At 43.7% G+C, this 12251-nt stretch overlaps 1 protein-coding gene across 2 annotated transcripts in view; it reads left to right on the top strand.

Moving 5' to 3' along the window:
• LOC139559613 (GTP-binding protein Rheb-like) overlaps window positions 1–11806 on the top strand; it is a 39848-nt gene extending 28042 nt beyond the window's left edge. The window contains exons 5-9 of one of the 2 annotated variants that reach the window (XR_011671795.1): window positions 4593–4649; window positions 5233–5280; window positions 5638–5719; window positions 8967–9393; window positions 9437–11806. Coding sequence is in view for 1 of the 2 variants with exons in the window: in XM_071375758.1 (XP_071231859.1) it covers window positions 4593–4649; window positions 5233–5280; window positions 5638–5719; window positions 8967–9059 (280 nt within the window). In the remaining variant the exon portion in view is untranslated. Of the gene's footprint in view, window positions 1–4592; window positions 4650–5232; window positions 5281–5637; window positions 5720–8966 lie in introns of both variants that reach the window. The other variant, XM_071375758.1, reaches the window with a different exon arrangement.
• Window positions 11807–12251: the final 445 nt, after the last annotated feature.

Consider the following 12251-nt stretch of genomic DNA (forward strand, 5'->3'; position numbering starts at 1 on the left):
TGATTCAGCTAACCAAGGACTGGATGAGCAGCTGATTCAGCTAACCAAGGTCTGGATGAGCAGCTGATTCAGCTAACCAAGGTCTGGATGAGCAGCTGATTCAGCTAACCAAGGTCTGGATGAGCAGCTGATTCAGCTAACCAAGGTCTGGATGAGCAGCTGATTCAGCTAACCAAGGTCTGGATGAGCAGCTGATTCAGCTAACCAAGGTCTGGATGAGCAGCTGATTCAGCTAACCAAGGTCTGGATGAGCAGCTGAATCAGCTAACCAAGGTCTGGATGAGCAGCTGATTCAGCTAACCAAGGTCTGGATGAGCAGCTGAATCAGCTAACCAAGGTCTGGATGAGCAGCTGATTCAGCTAACCAAGGTCTGGATGAGCAGCTGATTTAGCTAACCAAGGTCTGGATGAGCAGCTGATTCAGCTAACCAAGGTCTGGATGAGCAGCTGATTCAGCTAACCAAGGTCTGGATGAGCAGCTGAATCAGGTGTATTATAGGGCTGGATGAGCAGCTGAATCAGGTGTATTATAGGTCTGGATGAGCAGCTGAATCAGGTGTATTATAGGTCTGGATGAGCAGCTGAATCAGGTGTATTATAGGTCTGGATGAGCAGCTGAATCAGGTGTATTATAGGTCTGGATGAGCAGCTGAATCAGGTGTATTATAGGTCTGGATGAGCAGCAGAATCAGGTGTATTATAGGTCTGGATGAGCAGCTGAATCAGGTGTATTATAGGTCTGGATGAGCAGCTGAATCAGGTGTATTATAGGTCTGGATGAGCAGCTGAATCAGGTGTATTATAGGTCTGGATGAGCAGCTGAATCAGGTGTATTATAGGTCTGGATGAGCAGCTGAATCAGGTGTATAATAGGTCTGGATGAGCAGCTGAATCAGGTGTATTATAGGTCTGGATGAGCAGCAGAATCAGGTGTATTATAGGTCTGGATGAGCAGCAGAATCAGGTGTATTATAGGTCTGGATGAGCAGCTGAATCAGGTGTATTATAGGGCTGGATGAGCAGCTGAATCAGGTGTATTATAGGGCTGGATGAGCAGCTGAATCAGGTGTATTATAGGTCTGGATGAGCAGCTGAATCAGGTGTATTATAGGGCTGGATGAGCAGCTGAATCAGGTGTATTATAGGTCTGGATGAGCAGCAGAATCAGGTGTATTATAGGTCTGGATGAGCAGCTGAATCAGGTGTATTATAGGGCCGGATGAGCAGCTGAATCAGGTGTATTATAGGGCCGGATGAGCAGCTGAATCAGGTGTATTATAAGTCTGGATGAGCAGCTGAATCAGGTGTATTATAGGTCTGGATGAGCAGCTGAATCAGGTGTATTATAGGGCCGGATGAGCAGCTGAAGCAGGTGTATTATAGGGCTGGATGAGCAGCTGAATCAGGTGTATTATAGGTCTGGATGAGCAGCTGAATCAGGTGTATTATAGGTCTGGATGAGCAGCTGAATCAGGTGTATTATAGGTCTGGATGAGCAGCTGAATCAGGTGTATTATAGGGCTGGATGAGCAGCTGAATCAGGTGTATTATAGGTCTGGATGAGCAGCTGAATCAGGTGTATTATAGGTCTGGATGAGCAGCTGAATCAGGTGTATTATAGAGTCGGATGAGCAGCTGAATCAGGTGTATTATAGGGCCGGATGAGCAGGATGTATAACAGGAAGTATGGCAGGATGTTTAACAGGATGTTTAACAGGATGGGTGGCAGTATGTATGGCAACTGCTCGTCATCTGACCGTAAGGCGCTACAGAGGGTAGTGCGTATGTCCCAGTACAGTACTGGGGCCAAGCTTCCTGCCATCCAGGACGTATATACTAGACGGTGTCAGAGGAAAGCCCATAAAATTGCCATAGACTCCAGCCACCCTAGTCATAGACTGTTCTCTCTGCTACCGCACGGTAAGCGGTACCGGAGCGCAAAGTCTAGGACCAAAAGGCAGCCCCCAAACCATAAGACCCCTGAACAATTAATCAAATGGCCACTAGACTATTACATTGACCCCCCCCCCCCCCATTTATTTTGTACACTGCTGCTACTCTTGTTTATTTTCTATGCAGTCACTTCACCCCTACCTACATGTACAAATTACCTCGACTAACCTGTACCCCCGCACACTGACTCGGTACCGGTACCCCCTGTATATAGCCTCCACATTGACTCTGTACCAGTACCCCTGTATATAGCCTCCACATTGACTCGGTACCGGTACCCCCTGTATATAGCCTCCACATTGACTCTGTACCAGTACCCCTGTATATAGCCTCCACATTGACTCGGTACCGATACCCCCTGTATATAGCCTCCACATTGACTCTGTACCAGTACCCCCTGTATATAGCCTCCACATTGACTCTGTACCGGTACCCCCTGTATATAGCCTCCACATTGACTCTGTACCGGTACCCCCTGTATATAGCCTCCACATTGACTCTGTACCGGTGGCCCCTGTATATAGCCTCCACATTGACTCTGTACCGTAACACCCTGTATATAGCCTCCACATTGACTCTGTACCGGTACCCCCTGTATATAGCCTCCACATTGACTCTGTACCGTAATACCCTGTATATAGCCTCCACATTGACTCTGTACCGGTACCCCCTGTATATAGCCTCCACATTGACTCTGTACCGGTACCCCCTGTATATAGCCTCCACATTGACTCTGTACCGGTACCCCCTGTATATAGCCTCCACATTGACTCTGTACCGGTACCCCCTGTATATAGCCTCCACATTGACTCTGTACCGGTACCCCCTGTATATAGCCTCCACATTGACTCTGTACTGGTACCCCCTGTATATAGCCTCCACATTGACTCTGTACCGGTGGCCCCTGTATATAGCCTCCACATTGACTCTGTACCGGTACCCCCTGTATATAGCCTCCACATTGACTCTGTACCGGTACCCCCTGTATATAGCCTCCACATTGACTCTGTACCGGTACCCCCTGTATATAGCCTTGTTATTGTTATGTTATTGTGTTACTTTTTATTATTTTTTACTTTAGTTTATTTGGTAAATATTTTCTTAACTCTTCTTGAACTGCAGTGTTGGTTAAGGGCTTGTCAGTCAGCATTTCACTGTAAGGTCTACTACTTGTTGTATTCGGTGCATGTGGCAAATAAAGTTTGATTTGATTTTGACAGTATGTAGTAGAGTATGTAGTACAGTATGTAGTACAGTATGTATGACAGTATGTGGTACAGTATGTAGTACAGTATTTATGACAGTATGTAGTACAGTATGTATGACAGTATGTGGTACAGTATGTAGTACAGAATGTAGTACAGTATGACAGTATGTAGTACAGTATGTAGTACAGTATGACAGTATGTAGTACAGTATGTAGTACAGTATGACAGTATGTAGTACAGTATGTAGTACAGGATGACAGTATGTAGTAGAGTATGTAGTACAGGATGACAGTATGTAGTAGAGTATGTAGTAGAGTATGTAGTACAGTATGACAGTATGTAGTAGAGTATGTAGTACAGTATGACAGTATGTAGTACAGTATGTAGTACAGTATGACAGTATGTAGTAGAGTATGTAGTACAGGATGACAGTATGTAGTACAGTATGTAGTACAGTATGACAGTATGTAGTAGAGTATGTAGTACAGGATGTAGTACAGGATGACAGTATGTAGTAGAGTATGTAGTACAGTATGACAGTATGTAGTAGAGTATGTATGACAGTATGTAGTACAGTATGACAGTATGTAGTAGAGTCTGTAGTACAGTATGTAGTACAGTATGTAGTACAGTATGTAGTACAGTATGTAGTACAGTATGTAGTACATGACAGTATGTATGACAGTATGTATGACAGTATGTAGTACAGTATGACAGTATGTAGTACAGTATGTAGTACAGTATATAGTACAGTATGTATGACAGTATGTAGTACAGTATGTAGTACAGTATGTAGTACAGTATGTAGTACAGGATGACAGTATGTAGTACCGTATGTAGTACAGGATGACAGTATGTAGTACCGTATGTAGTACAGGATGACAGTATGTAGTACCGTATGTAGTACAGGATGACAGTATGTAGTACCGTATGTAGTACAGGATGACAGTATGTAGTATGTAGTATGTAGTACAGTATGTAGTACAGTATGACAGTATGTAGTACCGTATGTAGTACAGTATGTAGTACAGGATGACAGTATGTAGTATGTAGTACTGTAACCCGACTGTATGTAGTACAGTATGACTGTACGAGTATGACTGTATGAGTATGACTGCACACGTGGTCCCGTGTGGCTCAGTTGGTAGAGCATGGCACTTGCAACGCCAGGGTTGTGGGTTCATTCCCCACGGGGGGACCAGGATGAATATGTATGAACTTTCCAATTTGTAAGTCGCTCTGGATAAGAGCGTCTGCTAAATGACTTAAATGTAAATGTAAATGACAGTATGTAGTACAGTATGTAGTACAGTATGACAGTATGTAGTACAGTATGTAATACAGTATGACGTACCGTATGTAGTACCATATGTAGTACAGTATGACAGTATGTAGTACCGTATGTCATCTGCTGTTTTTCTTCTCTTCCAGTTTTGAAGTAGTTCAGGTTATCCATGAGAAACTTCTGGATATGGTGGGGAAAGCTCAGTGAGTATCTACTGTAACCTGATGTACATATATCTCTGTTTTTACATTTATTTAACTAGGTAAGTCAGTTAAGAACAAATTCTTATTTTCAATGACGGCCTAGGGACAGTGGGTTAACTGCCTTGTTCAGGGACAGAATGCCAGATTTTTACCTTGTCAGCTCGGGGATTCGATCTAGCAACCTTTCGGTTACTAGTCCAACGCTCTAACCACTAGACTACCTGCCGCCCCATATTAACCCTCCTCTACTGTAACCTGACTGTATATTAACCCTCCTCTACTGTAACCTGACTGTATTAACCCTCTACTGTAACCTGACTGTATATTAACCCTCCTCTACTGTAACCTGACTGTATATTAACCCTCTACTGTAACCTGATGTATATTAACCCTCCTCTACTGTAACCTGACTGTATATTAACCCTCTACTGTAACCTGATGTATATTAACCCTCCTCTACTGTAACCTGACTGTATATTAACCCTCTACTGTAACCTGACTGTAAATTAACCCTCTACTGTAACCTGACTGTGTCATTTTTGGAATTTGGGATACATTTAATACAACATGTGTTTCTCTACAGAGTACCTATTATATTGGTGGGGAATAAGAATGACCTGCACATGGAACGGTATGACACACACACACACACACACACACACACACACACACACACACACACACACACACACACACACACACACACACACACACACACACACACACACACACACACACACACACACACACACACACACACACACACACACACACACACACACACACACAACACACACACACACACACACACACACACACACACACACACACACACACACACACACACACACACACACACACACACACACACACACACACACACACACACACACACACACACACACACACACACACACAAACAAACACACACACACACACACAGAAACACTGTGATGTCAGATTGGTGTGCTATTTTTTTGTGTCCCAGGGTGATCAGCTATGAGGAAGGGAAGGCCCTAGCAGACTCCTGGAACGCTGCCTTCATGGAGTCCTCAGCTAAGGAGAACCAGGTGAAGGCATTTAACTTCTCTCAGCTACGGATCCCTTTTACGGGATCACTTTCCAAAACAACCGCTAGAATTGCAGGGCGCCAAATGCAAAAATATTACTAAAAATATTTATAATCATGCAACCACAAGTGAAATATACCAAAACACAGCTTAGCTTGTTGTTAATCCACCTATCGTGTCAGATTTTGAAAATATACTTTACAGCAAAAGAAATCCAAGCTTTTGTGAGTGTAGCTTTCAATGCTACAACAAGCTAGCCTTATATTAACTTGGTTAGCTTGGTCACGAAAGTCAGAAAAGCAATGAAATGAATCGCTTACCTTTGATAATCTTCGGATGTTTCCACTCACGAGACTCCCAGTTACACAACAAATGTTATTTTTGTTCGATAAATATTACTTTTATCACAAAAAAACGCCATTTGGGTTGCGCATTATGCTCAGAAAATCAAAGCCGTGTTCCGTTCGACAAAATCCAAAAAGTATCCGTAATGGTCGTAGAAACATGTCAAATGTTTTTTATAATCAATCCTCAGGTTGTTTTTAACAAACATAATCGATAATATTTCAACCGGACCATAACCTATTCAATAAGAGACAAACAGAAAATGGGGAGCTCCTCTCGCGCGTGCAGGAACTATTCGGAGGACCCTTGACTAGTTTTGAAAAAACGTTTTCATTTTTCAAAATAAAAGCCTGAAACTATGTCTAAAGCCTGGTCACAGCCTGAGGAAGCCATTGGAAAAGGAATCTGGTTGATACCCCTTTAAATGGAGGTTAGACGGGCCAGGAAACACAGTTTTTAAATGATTTTTATATCACTTCCGGGTTACATTTTCTCAAGTTTTCGTAAGTATTGTTATACTCACAGACAATATTTTGACAGTTTTGGAAACTTTGGAGTGTTTTCTATCCTAATCTGTAAATTATATGCATATTCTACGATCTGAGCCAGAGAAAATGTCCGTTTTACGTTGGGCACGTTATTTAATTATATATATTTTTTAATTCTGACCCCTAGCGCTAAGAAGTTAAAGCCAGGTGTACACTACCCCATCTACAGGCCCCAGATCAGCTCTTAGACACTACCCAATCTACAGTCCCCTGATCAGCTCTTAGACACTACCCGTTCTACTGGCCCCAGATCAGCTCTTAGACATTACCCCATCTACAGTCCCCAGATCAGCTCTTACACACTACCCCATCTACAGGCCCCAGATCAGCTCTTAGACACTACCCCATCTACAGTCCCCAGATCAGCTCTTAGACATTACCCCATCTACAGGCCCCAGATCAGCTCTTAGACACTACCCGATCTACAGTCCCCAGATCAGCTCTTAGACATTACCCGATCTACTGGCCCCAGATCAGCTCTTAGACACTACCCCATCTACAGGCCCCAGATCAGCTCTTAGACACTACCCCATCTACAGGCCCCAGATCAGCTCTTAGACACTACCCCATCTACAGGCCCCAGATCAGCTCTTAGACACTACCCCATCTACAGTCCCCAGATCAGCTCTTAGACACTACCCCATCTACAGTCCCCAGATCAGCTCTTAGACATTACCCGATCTACTGGCCCCAGATCAGCTCTTAGACACTACCCCATCTACAGGCCCCAGATCAGCTCTTAGACACTACCCCATCTACAGGCCCCAGATCAGCTCTTAGACACTACCCCATCTACAGGCCCCAGATCAGCTCTTAGACACTACCCCATCTACAGTCCCCAGATCAGCTCTTAGACACTACCCCATCTACAGTCCCCAGATCAGCTCTTAGACACTACCCCATCTACAGTCCCCAGATCAGCTCTTAGACACTACCCCATCTACAGTCCCCAGATCAGCTCTTAGACACTACCCCATCTACTGGCCCCAGATCAGCTCTTAGACACTACCCCATCTACAGTCCCCAGATCAACTCTTAGACACTACCCCATCTACAGTCCCCAGATCAGCTCTTAGACACTACCCCATCTACTGGCCCCAGATCAGCTCTTAGACACTAAATCGGATCAAACCTAGAGTAAGGTGTAGTGTAAGCACATACCACATTTGTGGTTGATGGCTGTTCCAGTGTTCCCGGCACTCCAGTGCACTTACGGAGGAGTCCTGATCCTTTTCAAACATGTTGAATATATTCGCTTCAAATCGGCCATTATCTCTAGGGGTTAGCAGTGCTCAGAGCAGATGCCAGGCATGTCCCACCATCAGCCAATCAGCTACTCAGAACTATAAAGGTTCTCTTCAACTACCTCACAAGTTCATCACTCTCTCTCTCTCTCTCTCTCTCACTCACACACACACACACACACACACACACACACACACACACACACACACACAAGTCAAAGGAGCTGATTGTGGACTACAAGAAACGGAGGGCCGAGAACGCCCCCATTCACATAGACAGGGTTGTAGGTGGAACGGTTCGAGAGCCTTGAATTCCTCGGTGTCCACATCACCAAGAACTTAACACGGTCCTCTCACACTCGACAGCACGTCTAGGAGGTTGAAAAGATTTGGCATTGTTCCTCAGACCTCAGCCACTCTAGTCATAGACTGTTCTCTCTGCTACTGCCTGTTCTTACCTCCCCAGCTCTTACTGCAAAATCATCAGTCCATTTAAACCTGTTCTTACCTCCCCAGCTCTTACTGCAAAATCATCAGTCCATTTTGTCCTCTTTTCTATAACTTTGCTTCCCCAAAATCATCAGTCCATTTTGGTATATATAGCCAATATACCACGGCTAAGGGCTGTTCTTATGCATGATGCGACGCGGAGTGCCTGAACACAGCCCCTTAGCCGTGGTATATTGGCCATATATCACAAACCCCTGATGTGCCTTATTGCTATTATAAACTGGTTACCAACGTAATTAGAGCAGTAAAAATAAACGTTTTGTCATACCCGTGGTATATGGTCAGATATACCACGGCTGTCAACCAATCAGCATTCAGGGTTCAAACCACCCAGTTTATAATATATATTCAAGTATTAAAATATCTGTTCAGTTTTATTCTATTCTTACTCTATTATACGTTTCCTGTCTCAGACAGTGGTGTTTCGATAGATAACAAAGTAATCTGGTCTAATATATTCTACTGGACTAACTTCATTGTATTTCTCCTGTCTCAGATGGCTAGTTGTGTTTTGAAAGATAATAACACTAGTCTTCTATTCCATTCTATTCTGGGTTCTAGTAGATTCCACTCTGACTCTATTCTGTTTCCCCGTCTCAGACGGCGGTGGAGGTGTTCAAGACCATGATCCTAGAGGCGGAGAAGCTGGAAGGCGGCGTCCAACCAGGGAAGACTTCCTGCGCCCTCATGTAGAGCTGCCAACCAATCAAACGCAGAATAGGACACTGCACTGGGATATCCCGTTACTTGAAGGCTTCCTGCCAGTTCCAACTACTACTTCTCAACTGTCATCAACTGTCTTCAGCTGTTTATTTACCAGTGTTTCTGTTTCTGTATGTCTATTGTTTTCCCATTTGTTATGAAAGGTTGAGTGACTGTTTTCTGTCATACTGTACATTTCCCACAATCCACCTCTCAACTGTTCTGACCTCAGCCCTGATGCAAAACTGAGGCCCCGGCAAGAAATTACCCCTAGTTCCAAGAACAGGCTCTCCAACCCTGTTCCTGGAGAGATACCCTCCTGTAGGTTTTAACTCCAACCCTGTTCCTGGAGAGATGCCCTCCTGTAGGTTTTAACTCCAACCCTGTTCCTGGAGAGATACCCTCCTGTAGGTTTTAACTCCAACCCTGTTCCTGATTCCAATAATTAGTTGATTGATGAGCTGAATCAGGTTAGCTACAACTGGGGTTAGCATTAAAACCTACAGGAGGGTTAGCATTAAAACCTACAGGAGGGTTAGCATTAAAACCTACAGGAGGGTTAGCATTAAAACCTACAGGAGGGTTAGCATTAAAACCTACAGGAGGGTTAGCATTAAAACCTACAGGAGGGTTGGCATTAAAACCTACAGGAGGGTTAGCATTAAAACCTACAGGAGGGTTAGCATTAAAACCTACAGGAGGGTTAGCATTAAAACCTACAGGAGGGTTAGCATTAAAACCTACAGGAGGGTTAGCATTAAAACCTACAGGAGGGTTAGCATTAAAACCTACAGGAGGGTTAGCATTAAAACCTAGAGGAGGTAGCTGCTTCACAGGTGTCCATTCTGGCATCATGGTGGAAGGTGACTGAGTTCTGAGATATTTTAATGTGATTTGATTTCACATTGAACCTCCTCATATGAGACATGACATGAAGACAAACATGTCCTTGTATTGAAATATATTTGTAGTTTTTTTTTTTTTTTCATCAGTGATTGCTTTCTTACACAGCTTTCTTCCATTGTTATTGTCATTGTCACACCACTGATTCTTACAGGAAATTGTTCAATTAACTTGGTGGAAAATCCCAACTTCCTTAAGTCAAACTTTCACTTCGAGCCCGATTCAATCTGATCCGCATACCTGATGTTTAGACGTTGTTGGTGAAACTGCGTTAGAGCTGTCAAATTCACAAGCGCCTTCCGTCATTACACCTAGCTGTGCGTTTTAACTAGGACGACTCGCCAGGCTAGCTTCGTGCTCGTGTGGGTGCTAGCAAGCTAGGTAGTGCTAGGTATCAACAGCCAATCCAGTAGAGTCTGGAAGCTATAGTGACCTTCGATTGGTCAAGCGTCCAGCGATGTCGCAGAGTATTTGCATAAAGTTCAGCTTTCCACAACTTTGGTCCGGCCCTGTTCATGTCCCTCCCCCATGCTCGCATCACCCAACGGTCCCCCCGCCCACTTTGCCTATCTTCCATTGGAAATTAATGGTTTTCCGTAGTTTCATCGCCCATATCGTCTTCATTAAATGGCCTGTTTATACTAGGAAGTGGAATCGCACACTGAAACATTCAGAAGCAATTCACTTTCAATGGAAGGAAAGCAAGAGAAGCGGAGAGGGACCGAGCATGGGAAAGGGAGCCGAACAAGGCGGGACTAAAGTTGGGGAAAGCTGAACTTTATTCAAATCCTCCACGATATCATGATGTGCGTGACCAATCGAAGCTCACCATAGCTTCCAACCCCTGATGGGTTGGCTGACAGTGGCTGTTGATACCAGTGGAGGCTGGTGGAAGGAGCTATAGGAGGACAGGCTCATTGTAATGGCTGGAGTGGAATCAATGGAACGGTATCAAACAGATCAGAGATATGGAAACCATTGAAACCATGTTTGACTCCTGTTCCATTGATTCCACTCCAGCCATTACAATAAGCCTGTCTTCCTGTAGCTCCTCCCACCAGCCTCCACTGGTTGATACTTAGCATTACCTAGCTTGCTTGTTAGCACCCACGTGAGCTTGGTGGCTAGGCCAGTGCCACTTGTAATATAAATCCTCTGAAGAGGCTCTGTAAAGTGGACATTGCAATTGGCTGCATGTAGTCGCATTAAGAGAAATCCCAACGCAGCCTTGTTGACAAGTTGGAACACTGGAATGTGAAATGTAAACTACACCTTCATTAGGAGAATAGAAATCCTCATTATTCTGTTTTTAACGATTTTTAATTTAAGCATCATTATTTCTATTATAACCTACACTTTCTCCTTCTGAACTTCTAATGCGAGGGGGGATGGATGTGGCTTCGTGACAATGATCGCAAGAGCAGCTGCTCAACCGATTTGACAGTTCCAACTCAGTTCCACCTCCGATATCGCCAAAACATCAGCTATGCATGGAGTCGTCTGTCGCCTGTTAACGATTGGTCTGATTGAATACTAGGCCTTAGTCTCCCATCGACATCAATGCATGACTAAGTGGAAATTCAACTTAAGTCGAAGTTAGGATTTGCTCTTTAGACACGTCTTCTGATTCATTAGAGCTGTTTCTCTGTCTCTAATACACAGCTCTTTATTTTTCGACCTCATCTCCCCCCTCTCGTCGTCAGGCGGATGTTATTTCTTCCTAGCTGTTATTGTCATCAGCCCCCCCCAAAAAATCGACATCCCATTTTCTAATGTTAAAAATGGTGTACAAATGTTTTTTGATTGTAGTCATTAAAGTGTAAAGTTATGATGTATTTCAGGAGTGTACGTTGTATCATTCCAATAATGACGATTGATAATCTTTGCTCATATTCAATAATTTTGCAAAATAGATTTAGCCTACCCAGAATTTAAACTCAAAGCAACAAAAGCGTTTCAAAGTTTATTTTATTTTAAGTCAAATAATTGTTGATAAATGAGAATGTTGATGTGATGGTAGGATCCCACTGGGCACATACATCAATTTAATGTTCATTCCACGTTGGTTCAACCAATGCCGACAACACAGCAGAAAGTCTAGAATGTGTTGCACTTGTCAGTGTCACAACACTTCATGTTGATGTAAGTGTTGGTTTGGAACTGCTTACAGCCCGTCGTGTCCATACATCTCTGGAAATGGCTAACTGAGGGAGAAAAGAAATGACTATGTTACTGTTGACTGTAACCTGTATTATCTATCTTTTATTATTGATTATTCTG

The sequence above is a fragment of the Salvelinus alpinus genome, chromosome 30 (genome assembly GCF_045679555.1).
Source record: "Salvelinus alpinus chromosome 30, SLU_Salpinus.1, whole genome shotgun sequence".
In the NCBI taxonomy this organism is placed as follows: Eukaryota; Metazoa; Chordata; class Actinopteri; order Salmoniformes; family Salmonidae; genus Salvelinus; species Salvelinus alpinus.